The sequence below is a fragment of the Monodon monoceros genome, unplaced genomic scaffold, assembly GCF_005190385.1.
Source record: "Monodon monoceros isolate NGI ecotype Baffin Bay Population unplaced genomic scaffold, NGI_Narwhal_1 Super_Scaffold_15, whole genome shotgun sequence".
Classification (NCBI taxonomy): domain Eukaryota; kingdom Metazoa; phylum Chordata; class Mammalia; order Artiodactyla; family Monodontidae; genus Monodon; species Monodon monoceros.
In genome coordinates this window covers 81438567-81451620 of record NW_021703771.1, presented here as the reverse complement: position 1 = coordinate 81451620, position 13054 = coordinate 81438567, and the positions used below count along the sequence as shown (strand labels likewise).

General features: G+C 40.6%; 1 protein-coding gene across 5 annotated transcripts in view; it reads left to right on the top strand.

The window, feature by feature from the left end:
* The first annotated feature begins 267 nt into the window (after positions 1-267).
* Positions 268-13054, top strand: part of PLG (plasminogen) — a 44574-nt gene continuing 31787 nt past the window's right edge. The window contains exons 1-5 of one of the 5 annotated variants that reach the window (XM_029223349.1): positions 268-366; positions 4847-4982; positions 6239-6345; positions 10162-10264; positions 12018-12157. In XM_029223349.1, coding sequence (XP_029079182.1) covers positions 318-366; positions 4847-4982; positions 6239-6345; positions 10162-10264; positions 12018-12157 — 535 coding nt within the window. In that variant the 5' untranslated portion in view covers positions 268-317. Of the gene's footprint in view, positions 367-4846; positions 4983-6238; positions 6346-10149; positions 10265-12017; positions 12158-13054 lie in introns of those variants that run through there. The other 4 variants (XM_029223348.1, XR_003793647.1, XM_029223351.1 and 1 more) reach the window with 4 other exon arrangements.

The window sequence follows — 13054 nt, the reverse complement described above, 5'->3', positions numbered from 1 at the left end:
GAAGGAAAGAAGAGTAAGTGGGAACGATAATGGGCTGGGGGCAAGGAGGGAAGCAGGAGGCAGTGTGGGGCAGCCAAGGGGGCGGGCAGCCTCCACCGCTTCCCAGCATCTATTGCAGACTCCGCTCTCAAACATTTTGTAAGATCCTCCTGTCAAGGTAATGTTTGAACACTTCAGAGCACAGTGGCAATGGGCCTCCAAGAGAATAATTAACTCCATGTGATTATCTTGTTTGTGGTGCATTTCCTCTCATGTAAGTCAATAACATCTTGGGATTGGGACACACTGTTTTCCGGACACTGCTGGTCAGTCCCAAAATGGTACATATGGAGGTGGTCCTTCTACTTCTTTTATTTCTGAAATCAGGTAAGACACGGAGATTTTTTTCACTTTAATCAATATATTTTTTCCTAGCAATGTATTAAAAATAGATCCATGATGGTTTCACGTGCAACTTGTTGAATTTAGCTTTTGACTCGTAGGATTCCCAGGTCACGATCTAAGAATGAGGAAATCTTCAAGAAATGTTTTGTTTCCCTCATGGGAATACCGATGACAAGTGGGCAGAGAAAATAACGCATGACGTTTTCAGTCTAAAAGATGGAGCCCACGTGATGGTTATTTTAGTTAGAAAAAAAAATAGCCCAGATAGCTAACAGCCCCAAAAGTTGTTAGTCTCTTCGCCTGGTTCTTAGTTTGGCTAACGTAGACCATTTTTGTTAAGGTGTCGTATTTTTCTGACTTTCAAATGTAAACAATGAAATATCTCTGACCATATTCTTTGACCAGTCTGTGGTTGTGTTGACCTGTTCTCTGTTTGTTATGACTTAAGGAAGGCTTTCCATACATATAAGTTTGCTTCTTATGCCTGGAGAAATCACAGGCATCGATCTGCAGGATGATGTCCATACAATAATTCAACAAATCTCCACTGAGTACCTGAGGTAGGCCGGGCACATTTTTATTCATACATGCATATGTGTGTGTCCTTTACTAAGTCCAGCTTATTTAGCTGATACCATAGGTATTGTAGTAGATTTATACCCATTTTATAGATGAGGAAATCTGTCCTTAGGAAAATCACGTTATTTGCCTATTGACCAAACTCCCAGAAACCAGGACTTTAGCCAGGGCTTTCTGAGAAGGAATCTGATGCTTCTTCCCACTTTTTCAACTTTGCTTAAACCTTTGTTAAAATATTCTAAGCATGTCTTCGTAGTTCTTTTTTTTTTTTTTTTTGACAGCTTTATTGAGATATAATTCACATACTATACAATTCATCCATTTAAAGCATACGATCCAAAGGTTTTCAGTATTCAGAGTTATGCACCTATCACAATACATTTTAGAACATTTTTATTACCCCCCCAAATAAACTCCACACCCCTTAGCTGTCACCTCCAACCCCTCTTCTCCCCTCTCCCTAACCTCCATCCCCGCCCAGCCCCTGGTGATCACTAATCTACTTTCTGTCTCTGATTTGCCTGTTTTGGACATTGCTTTTTTTTTTTTTTTTTTTTACATCTTTATTGGAGTATAATTGCTTTACAATGGTGTGTTAGTTTCTGCTTTATAACAAAGTGAATCAGTTATACATATACGTACGTTCCCGTATCTCCTCCCTCCTGCATCTCCCTCCCTCCCACCCTCCCTATCCCACCCCTCCAGGTGGTCACAAAGCACCGAGCTGATCTCCCTGTGCTATGCGGCTGCCTCCCACTAGCTATCTATCTTACGCTTGGTAGTGTATATATGTCCACTGGACATTTCTTGTAAGCGGAATCATACATTATGTTAGTGGTTCTTCTTATAAACAATGTATAGATACTTGAAATTCAATTTATAAGTAGCCAGATAAAATTTTACGAGCTGTACTTTAAATCAGAGTCAAATACATTTGAATTTAGTGGAGCCATCTAAAGAAATATCAAAGAAAAAACAGCAGAAAGTTGCATAAAGAGGTTTTCATGGGAAATGGTTGTGGGGAGTGGCACAGGGGTGCACACTCTATTTTATTATTATTTTATTGTTTTGTGCACACTCTATTTTAGTCTATGGGAAGCGGGACCTGGAACTCTGGATACAGTGGGACACACCCAAATGTTAGAACAGACTTCTCTGCGGCAGGATTAACATACATCTTCACCAAAAGGGGGAAAGAAGACTTGCATAAGCTCTTTTTGAAAGGAAGGCATTTACTCTGTCTTTCCGTGGAAGTGTTTCATCTTTCCAGTGCACTGAAATGACCAGGGAGAGGAACAAAAATCTCCTTTTACAGCTGTTCTCAGTGACAGGCGGAAACGCAGTTTGCATTTCACAAACCACAAAGTCTTTTCTTTCAAACACACAAGCATGGGTGTACATATACACACTACCATGACTTTAAAAAAGTACAAACCCACATTATTAATAAAATATACTTGTTTTGGTACCAATATACATCTACACTCAGCATAGAATATAAAAATACTTTTGTTACTAAAAAAAATTGTCTAATATTTCTTGGTCAATAAATAAAGTGTATTACACCACATTGTCACATGTTCCCTGGAATTAAAGAAAGAAATTATTGGGGGAAAACTTTTCAAAGTCAAAAGAATAAAATTTATTCTCTTTTGGGATATTTCTTTGGTGTATCAGCTCCTAAGGTGGGTCTCAGCAGCCATATGCCATGAAACATACTAACATAACATAATTAAAGGGTGATAAAAATGGAAATTTTCTTGTTTTGATATCATTTACACCCCGGCCTGCTCTACTTTCTAAGAACTCTTCAGAAGGTCTAATTTCAGTCTTTATAGGATATACTTTATAGAGTTCTTGTGTTTGTTTTTAAAGTCACATCCTGATCTATAGAATTTACCAAAGCACAACTCTTCCTGGAAATGAGAGCACCAACTGGGAGAAAAATACAGGATGACGACATGGGTATGGGTCTAAAATATCTATTTCTCTATAATCTCTTGATACATGTATCAAGTGCTTTTTTGGTGTATTAAACAACATCAGTCAACTTCCTATTCAAGGATGGGACCATCCATCCTTCCAGTTTGGAGAATCTCAGGTCGAGGAAGGAAGAGCAGAGGCAGGGAGAGGGTGGGCTCTGCAAACAGCTTTGTCTTAATCTAGGAAAGTGCATCACACCCTTGTGGTGTGTGTGTTTTCCGGTGTTAAGGGATGGCCTTTCTGAGAATGAGGATGTGACCCTTTATGACCCTTCCTACTAGATAATTTTCATCAGTACCCAAACATGCTCTAGAATGTCTCATCTTCAAAAATTCCTGAGAGGACCTAGAGCTGATCACACTAAGTAAGTCAGGCAGAGACAAATATCCTATGATATACCTTATATGTGGAATCTAAAAAAATGATACAAATGAACTTATTTACAAAACAGAAATAGACTTAAAGACATAGAAAACAAACTTCTGGTTACCAAAGGGGAAAGAGGGGGGAGGGATAAATTAGGAGGTTGGGAGTAACAAATACACACTACTATATATAAAATAGATAACCAACAAGGACCTACTGTAGAGCACAGGGAACTCTACTCAACATCTTGTAATAACCTATAATGGAAGAGAATCTAAAAACGAATATATATGTATAATTGAACCACTTTGCTCTACACCTGAAAGTAACACAACATTGTAAATCAACTATATTTCAATAAAAATTTTTAAAAAATTTCTGAGATTTCATATGGCCTCTAGGAAATGCTCCTTTCACAGCCAGATTTCTGCAAAGACTTGTCTTCCCTGCTGTTCCCACCGCCTCTCTTGACCACTCTTCAACACGCTCACCCTGGCTTTGATCTCCACTCCTCCCCTCAAAGTGGTCAAAGTTGCCAGGTTGCCTAATCCCATTTAGGCAAACTTTAGGAAACTTTGCTGTCTCCATGAAATTAACCTCTTTTAGCCCCTCACCCTATGAAAATGGCTGCTGTTCCATCCCAAAAGGATAGAGGCTGAGCCTCCAGGCTTGGAGTAGAGCTGCCACAGCTGTCTCAGGCGCCACGTGTCTCAGGAGTACTCTTTGTAGCCTTGCGGTGGGAACGTGGCTGAGGCACCCCTGGCCACCCTTTGCAGTAGCAAGGGGGCAGAGCGACCTTCAGACAGACTCTTTGCCTCAGATTTTATGTCCGAGGAAAATCAAGGCCATTGTTTGTCCCAGGCTCTGCTGTTGTTTCCTCAGAAATGCCAGAAAGCTGTCATCATCTTGGCAAAAATGATTTCTCTTTAATAAATAGTGAGGTGTCACTCTACCAAGTCCAGTATAAAAATGGCCATGTATGGTGGTCAAGGGTTAGTCCAGCTCTTATTTATTCTCGACATCATCAACTCACCAAGGTTTTTGTATCTTGTGGTGGAGCCATTCAGAGTGTGCTGATCCCATCAGTTTAAGTGACAGCGCCACAACTAAAGTTTGCACTGTAGGGAATCGAATAGTGGCCTCCAGTTCCTATTTATACCCAAGGATGGACAAATCAACATCAAAGTTGCCCTTGGTTGTCTCTTACTGTTCCATCATGATATGCAATTACTAGCAAACAGATCAAATTTTTTCTTATTTAACGTTTCATACCCATTAACGTAGTAACATGGAAGTTGATAAAGAGTTCCAATCTATTAACCTAACAATCCAGCTGATCTTTTAACCTAGTGCCATCTATTCATGGAACTGTTTTCCTAATTAAACATTTTTATTCACAGCCGCCCATTCTGCTTCCAATGGAGCAGCCAGTTTTACTTCGTTGATGGAAAGCGAATAGTTTGCAAATTCATGAGAATTAAACAGCGGTGTTGATGCATTTATCAGTTGTGCCACTTTTATCTTCCATTTGTAGGTCTCGGAGACCTCCTGGATGACTATGTAAATACCCAGGGAGCTTCCCTGTTTAGTTTGACGCGGAAGCAGCTGGTGACAGGAAGCATAGACGAGTGTGCAACAAAGTGTGAGGAGGAAAAAGATTTCATTTGCAGGTATTTTCTTGGTCACTGCGCCTACGCAGAAATCCTGCTGCTTGAGACGCTATTATGTTGATCACGAGAAATTTGCTCAGGGATTTATCAGTGAAAATAGGATTTAAGAGGAAAGAGGAATTTCATGGGATTGGAGTTTGGAATCTGTATTTGCTCTCTGTATCTGAAACCATATGGTTTCTTGTTAATTAGTGACCCCTTTAGAAAAATGCCCCCAAAGGAAGTTATTTATTTTTACACATGACATCGGCAGCTATTGTTCTGAGCTCTAGTTTCTAACATTATCGTCGATAAATATTGATTGAGGATCATGTGACTAGAAGTGTCCTAGACCCTAAGGAGCCACAAAGCATTGATACAGTGGTCGGTACATGGGGAGATATATATATATCAGTATATATGATAGATTTTTGTGTAGATACAAAAGCCAGTGCTTGCCCTTTTGAATTTATGGTGTAGTCACAGAAACTGGATAAAATACAAAAATTTAAAAAAAAACAGCCAATGCGAGACATTGATAAGTGACGTAATCAATACGTGCTCTATGAAGATTCGGAGGAAAGAACAATCCTAAGAGTTGAGATGACCAGGGAAGGCCTGGGGAGGAGGTGGGAACTGAGCTGGGCTTTGAAGGGTGAGATCTTAGTAAATACTGACCATGCGGGAGGGATTCTAGGCAGAGGGCAGCACGGCTGGGCACCTGTGAGAGGGACGATGAAAGGACCAAGTCAGCTGAAGCAAAGGTTCACACAGGAGATGGGGCAGGAAAGGAAGCCATGGACGGCTTTGATGCCAGGCTCAGCGTCCATGCAGGACTGAGGTACAGTGCAGGGAGGTGTGAGGGGAAGGGAGTAGAATGCAGAGACATGGTCAAGGGGAAGTTACAGGAGTCCACGTGGGCCCGCTCAGGAATGGGTTTAAAGCACTCAGTTGCTTCTTTCGAGCACAAAGCAAGTATTCTGGCACTTCATTAAGAAAACTAGTGAAGAAAGAATAAAGCAGTTGAAAACAGAGGGTGAAAAAAAGAGAAAGTTTGGAGGGGGAGAAGGTAAAGGTAGAAGAAAACAAGAGTAGCTACCATGTTCCTACGTCCTTTGATGATACTTCATTGATACAGTGCCAAGTTGAATTGGAAGTAACAAATTCTGAGCTCCTCGATTCATCAAGAGAGTTATCTTTAGTCTCTTCCTTATTAATAAAACTTTGCTTTCCTTAAATAAAGGAAAAGAGTTGTGTTTTCTGATTCTCTTCTGCAGGGCATTCCAGTATCACAGTAAAGAACAACAATGTGTGATAATGGCTGAAAACAGCAAGTTTTCCCCAGTCCTTAGGATGAGAGATGTCGTTTTATTTGAGAAGAGAAGTACGTACAGCGTTTTCTTCCTTCTCCCCATTCCCCTTCCCCTTCCCTCCCCCAGCCCGTTGAATGTCTGTAATTTATCAGACCAGCGAATGAAGGCGCTGTGGTGTAGTGAAATTGAATTTGGAGTCAGAAGATCTGGCCACTAACCCACTACGTCAACCTGTATATATGACTTCACCTTTTAAGTTTCATTTCTCTTGGTTTAAAGACGAAGGGATTGGATTTACAAAATCACTTCCACCTCTATGACCCTGAAAATAAGATACTGAAAATTTTATTTTATTTTTAAGGAGAAGAGGGAGAGTCTACAAGTTTCTTATGATCTTGGTGTTTTGTTCTGCAGGGACCACAGTCCTTGGTCTGAAACCTGGAGGAATAGCAAAACTGAGGTGTTTTCAATCTGCAGTAACATTTGAATAGAGAAAATATTCTTATTTTTACTCTTACATGTTCCACTTTTTTTCAGGCATGGTCTGTATTTCCCTTAGACTCTGGAATGGTGTCTTTTGAAAATGTGCAGAAGTTGCAGTTCCTTTTCCATAGTTTCCTTGAAAACTCTAGATCTTTCGTTGTTTAGGATCACGGGTGGCCTAGATTCCTACGGAAGTTGCATGTCTTCTAAGACGTGTAAAAGTTCATTAAGTCTGTACGAAGATTTAAGTGAATAATGATGCTTTCAAAACTATTTCCTATTCTCTGTTGCTGGCGAGGTAGTAAGACTATTTTGATAACAATTTTGCTCTCCAAATATTCTGTATCAGAGGTGTTGAACTCAACCAGAAACACCCTATCTCACTGATTCTTGACAATGGCTTACAACATTCTAGTTTCCCCACAAAACTCTAAACAAGATTTTGAGAAGTGTTTTTTTTAGGTTAGGATTCTATCTACACATTGGTTCATCTTCTTAGGTTTAATTATCTGTGCGTCTGCTATACACACTTCTAGCCCACTGTTTAGCTCTAATCCTTGAGTCTAAAGTGCAGATTACATCTGAAGTTTATCCGTTGACGTTACTAGTTCTTACAATCCCACTGTCGGTCAGATTTTTTAAAAGGCTGGTGGGATACTCTCTGCAAAATGCTAACATTTAAACATGTCCTTTGTAAATTGTTAACCAGAGGATCATGGGGGTGACCTCTAGGCTTAGTTTGGATAGTTGAAGAGTTGCCTGTTTTCAAGGTGATGGAAAGGAGCAAAAGGTTATATAAACTCTGGCGGGTACATACAAATAAAAGAGAGGTCAAAAGTCAGTCATTTTTTGGTGCTTGTTTCTTTACTGTGGAATATTGACCCACTGTTAAATTACCTGCCAGGGTTTTTCTGGGAATGGTCAGTGTCAAATTAGTTACATCTCTACTTTTGCCACCATGGCCACTGCTGCCACTTGGGTCTAAGCCGCCACCATCACTGGCTGTGCCACCGCAGCGGCTGGTCTGTAACTTCCCTGCTTCAAACCTTTAGTGCCCTAGAAGACAATCGAAATACTCACCAATTGCTGCAGGGTCCTGTATTATTCAAGCCTACCTCATGTGCGGGGCTTACATCTGCCCCCCCTCCAGCAGGGCAAACACACACCTCTTCATCCTGGACCCTCCTCTGTTCTTCCAACTCCTTCTCATCTCCCAGATTTCAGCTCAAGCATCACCTCCTTTGAAAAGTCTCCCCTGACCCTTGGCCTCCAAAGTACCTTGAGTTTACCTTTTTGATAAGTGTAATATATCTACTATAATAATATATCTCAATGAAGATATATCTAACATCTTTATATAGAGCGTTGGGTTTAAAGCAGTAGTTGCTATAGGTGTGTTAGAAGTCCTTTCCCCAGATAATTGATTGATTAATTTAAAAACTTGGCTAAAGTGGGGAATCATAAAAGATGACACAAATATACCTTAAATATTTTATATTTTCACCGAAAACAGAAGCTTACATTGGCACCTTTTGATGTAAAGCAGAGGCTTTTTTTCTTTGAACCTGGGGCCACCAACAGGAGTTATCTGGTACATTTCTTGCATAAACCACACTCTAGTGACTTGTCTACGATAATTAGTGTCCTTCTCTTCAAACTCATATCAACTATATGGATGGATTGCTCTCAGTGGATATGATGACAATTTTTAAAACTATTCAACTCGAGTCCTGCTATCTGCAGGACAGGCCAAGAAATCAAGAGATGATTTGCTGGGACAAGGAATAGAGACTTTATTCAGAAAGCCAGCCAACCAAGAAGATGGTGGACTAGTGTCCCAAAGAACCATCTTCCCTGATTAGAATACAGGCTTCTTTTATACTAAAAGGGGAGGGGCTCAGGGTGGTTGCTGCAGATTTCTGGGTGTAGGAATCCTTTGCTCTTGCAGCTGGCCACATAAGTCCCATCACAATGTTCCTATAAACCTCCAACGAGGTAAGTGTTATTCTCTGTTCTGCAACCTTTGGTCTCTATATGAATGGAAAAGTGTTATACCTTTAGAGGTCAGAGCCTTGAGAATGGGCTAGCCTATATATTTCAGGTTATAGGCAACATTCTTAACTTGTAGCAAAAGCAACAGAATACAAAAGTTAAAGACACAGATCCAATATGGAATCAGATTTGTTCTTCCCTACTATACCACGGGTTCCATTTCTCTTTTTTTTGCCTGTTCCATCCACACTACTCTTTCCTACTGAGAGCTTGTAATGGAACAAGAGGCAACAAAGCCTTGTGCAGAGATGTGTGTTGGCCTTATTCCAGCCTTACAGACTTGTTGCAGGGATTATGATGAATAAATGTAAAGAAGCTGGCACCGAGCCCTGCACTTGGCAGGTACTCAATCAACAATAGCTATTGTTTGGGATTGACATATGTACACCAACATGTATAAAATAGATAACTAATAAGAACCTGCTGTATAAAAAAATAAAATAAAATTCAAAAAAAATACTATTCAACTCTTTCAAGTCCTTGAAACCATTCAACTTAATTTTTTAAAAAAGCTCCATTTTCCCCCCCATTCATTTCTCAGTTTAGATCATCTGTAATCAAATAGAGCTGTATAAAAAGTTTTGGAAATAAAAGCAACTGATTCTTGGTAAGCATATAACCAAACTGGTAGGAACAGAGTGGGTGGGCACACCCGAAAGTGGCCTGCCAGCCGCAGATGCCCACCCTGCCACAGGTGGGCCACAGCGTGTTTAAAGGCAGGATGGGGCCCACTGGGCAACCGGTGCGTCGGTTAAGTGGAGGCTGGTTGCGAGCATCTTCTGTAAACATTGAAAGTAGACCACAGTCATATCACCCTGTTTGACATTTTTTCATATTTAAAATACTACTGGGGCCCTCCAAAAGTAGAAGTGGCTTGGATCTCTTTCAACCTCTGAAAACCTGCTGCCCACCTTGTGAATAAGCCCCCATCCCCTTTCCCATCCACTTTCTCATGATGCTGTTTATTTTCTCTGTTACACGTGTCACCACGAGGTTGTCTGTTTCACAACCTGTGTTCTTGATTACTTTCTGTAACCGGCCCCCATGACTCCACTGGAATGTAAGCTCCACGAGGACAGGGCCTGTGCTGTTCCTACTCTTGGTGTTTCCAGCATCCCCAGCACCCAGCATCTGCCGGGCACAGGGAGGGGCGGTAGTTTTGAGTAAAGGAATCAATGCCCCACGTGGCTTAGTTAACTGTAACTCTTAGACGTAAAAGACTGTCTTTTTAGATAGTGGGCGATGGTGTCCTTTCTCTCAATGTGTTCAAGTAGTGCAGGGCTTCTTCATGATTTTTCTTGTTGTGAAAGGGTTTGACCACTGTTTGGACTTCCTTGCAGTGTATCTTTCAGAGTGCAAGACTGGAACTGGGAAGAACTACAGGGGGACCATGGCCAAAACAAAAAGTGGTGTCACCTGTCAAAAATGGAGCGACAATTCTCCACACACACCCAAGTAAGACTTTCTCTTTCGTCTCCGCGTTCACCTCTTATACTCAGAATGATTCCATTACTTCTGACTCAAACCAGAACATGTGACTAGCAGGTATGGGGAGAACCTTCTTGATGCTGGGGCAGAACCGTTCGATTATTTATGGAATAAAAGCAGACAATGGCTGCTTTCCATTCATTCTTGCGTATATGCTTTTCTGGAAGACTGAGAACAATACAAAAGAACTATAAAACCATGAATTCTAGGCTGAATCTGAGAAAAGACCAAAGATGGCTATGCTTAGAAGTGAATTAGTCTAATTCAAATATACCATGTGTTCACCTCAACATTGTGAAAAACAGATTATCTTGCAACTCGCCTATTATTTATTTTAGTGTCATCCTTTTGGGGCTTTGCCCGATATAAAATTAGGTGGATTAAGTTCTCATTAACAATGCTTATCAAGTGGGAATTTAGTGTCTATGACCCTTCCCCCTCACCTACCCAAACAAATTGCCTTTATGCATCCCTATGAGATGGGCAGGTCTCATATTCCCAGCACATTAAGACTTACTGAGGTTAAAATGATTAAACCAAATGGCCAAATCATGGAATGTCAAGGGCCTTAGAGATAATATAGGCCATCTCTACCCCAGCAGATGAGATCCTGGGAGGACCAAATCTACCAGACACAGGTACATAGAAGAACCAGAAACAAGAGCTACCATTTCAGATTCTAAGTCTTAGGTTTTTCTTTCTGGTTTTTTTTTTTTTAATTTATTTTTGGCTGCGTTGGGTCTTAGTTGAGGCACGCGGGATCTTTCGTTGAGGTGCACAGGCTTCTCTCCGGTTGTGGCATGCGGGTTTTTTCTCTTCTCTAGTTGTGACGTGCAGGCTCCAGGGCTCTGTAGTTGTGGCGCACAGGCTTAGTTGCCCCACAGCGTGTGGGATCTTAGTTCCCTAACCAGGGATCGAACCTGTATCCACTGCATTGCAAGGCAGATTCTTTACCACTGGATCACCAGGGAAGTCCCAAGTCTTAGGTTTTTAATCTAATTGCTTAGGTTTTTAATCTAATTTCTTATCGTTATATAGCAACTCACCTCTGAAAATGAGCTTCACTCCATCCTCCCAGTCTCCCATTAATTCTGGATGCATCTCAGAGAGGATGTGGAATTTGGCATCAGACACATCTGACTTTAAACCCTTGAGATACTACTTATTAACTGCTCAAGCTTAGGCAAGATTTGATTTGTTTCACATGGCCGTGCCTCAGTTTTCTCATCTGTAAAATGGGGATAATAACACCTTCCTGATAGGGATTTTTATTAAGACTACATTAGAGAATGCATAGAGAAATTTTAGTGTAATACCTCGTGCAGAGTTCACACAGATAAAAGGGTGTTAACTTCTATTACTTTTACAGAGAGAAGGGCAACTGACAAAAGCAGGTGTTAGGAATGCATCGTGAATTTGGCAGGCTTTTGAGGGCTTTGTATTTCTACTGTGCATAAAGACACTTTGGCTCTACTTCCAGGACTTGGCTGTCCACATAGTAATAATAGTAATATTAGCTACTCTGCTGAAGCAGGCCATTAGCAGAGATACTGAAAACTGGGTGACACGAATGCCCTAGCACATAGCACATAGCCGAAATGCACTTGGATGACACCACCTCGAATCACAGATGGGAAGGAGAGGGCGTCTTATCCTGCCTTGCTAAAGACATGCTGATCTTAAAAATATAGTCAAAGTGGTTCTTTTTCATCCTCCACAGCTTTTCGCCTGAAAAGCATCCTTTAGAGGGATTGGAGGAGAACTACTGCAGGAACCCAGACAATGATAAGAAGGGACCTTGGTGTTACACCACAGATCCAGGCACGAGATATGACTACTGCGACATTCCTCAATGTGAAGGTCAGAGGTGGCTCTAGAAAATGCTTTCCTATCTGCCCTTCGTCCGTGGAGTAATTTGCTGTAAATCAATTTTCTACAGGGATATTAATAATCAATCAGTGCTGTGTTTGACAGAATCAAGTAACGCATGACCTCTTGGAAAGGCCCAATTTTGCACATTTTCCATGATTGATCTAAATTATTTTTATTAAAATGTACTTCAACAGGGACTAATATAAAACTAGATATAAACTCTAGATGCAAACTTCTTATGCTCAAAGCTCTGACACGGTATAAAGCCAAAAACATATTTGCAATTAAATCATTAAAATAAAACCACAAAATCAATACAATTCAAATACACAATATTAATTTAACACGGTAGACTTTATTGTTTCATTGAAACCAAGCAATGAACCAGTTTTTAAGTCAGGATTCTATCGTTTTAATGGACCAATCAATTTAATAGTGCACCTCAAAAGTCAATGCTAAAGATTTAAAACATCCTATTGAAAAATGTTCATTTCACATTTCCTGCTCTATTTATTGGTGCAATGGGGGAATGAACAAGGGTGAGATATGTGTAACCACATGGATAGTGTATGTACCACGTGAAGCCTCACTTCCCCATCACTTTTTCTATTCCAACCATGGGGATCCTTTACCTGTACACTATGTTATGAGGTCATTTGGCCCTTCACTGACATGAGAGCATCATTTTTGCATCAAGTCTGCTTCTGTTTTCCTTATTACCCCATAAAAATTAAAGTCTTATATTACTTTGCTGCACCTTGTTCTTTCAAGTATTCCAAAGTTTCCATTTTTAAGCGATGTAAGAAAGAAAAACAGCCTGTCATGCGTCTCAATAATATAAAAACAGAAGCGCTGTCCCTTTAGGTGGGTATTGTTCCCGTGTGA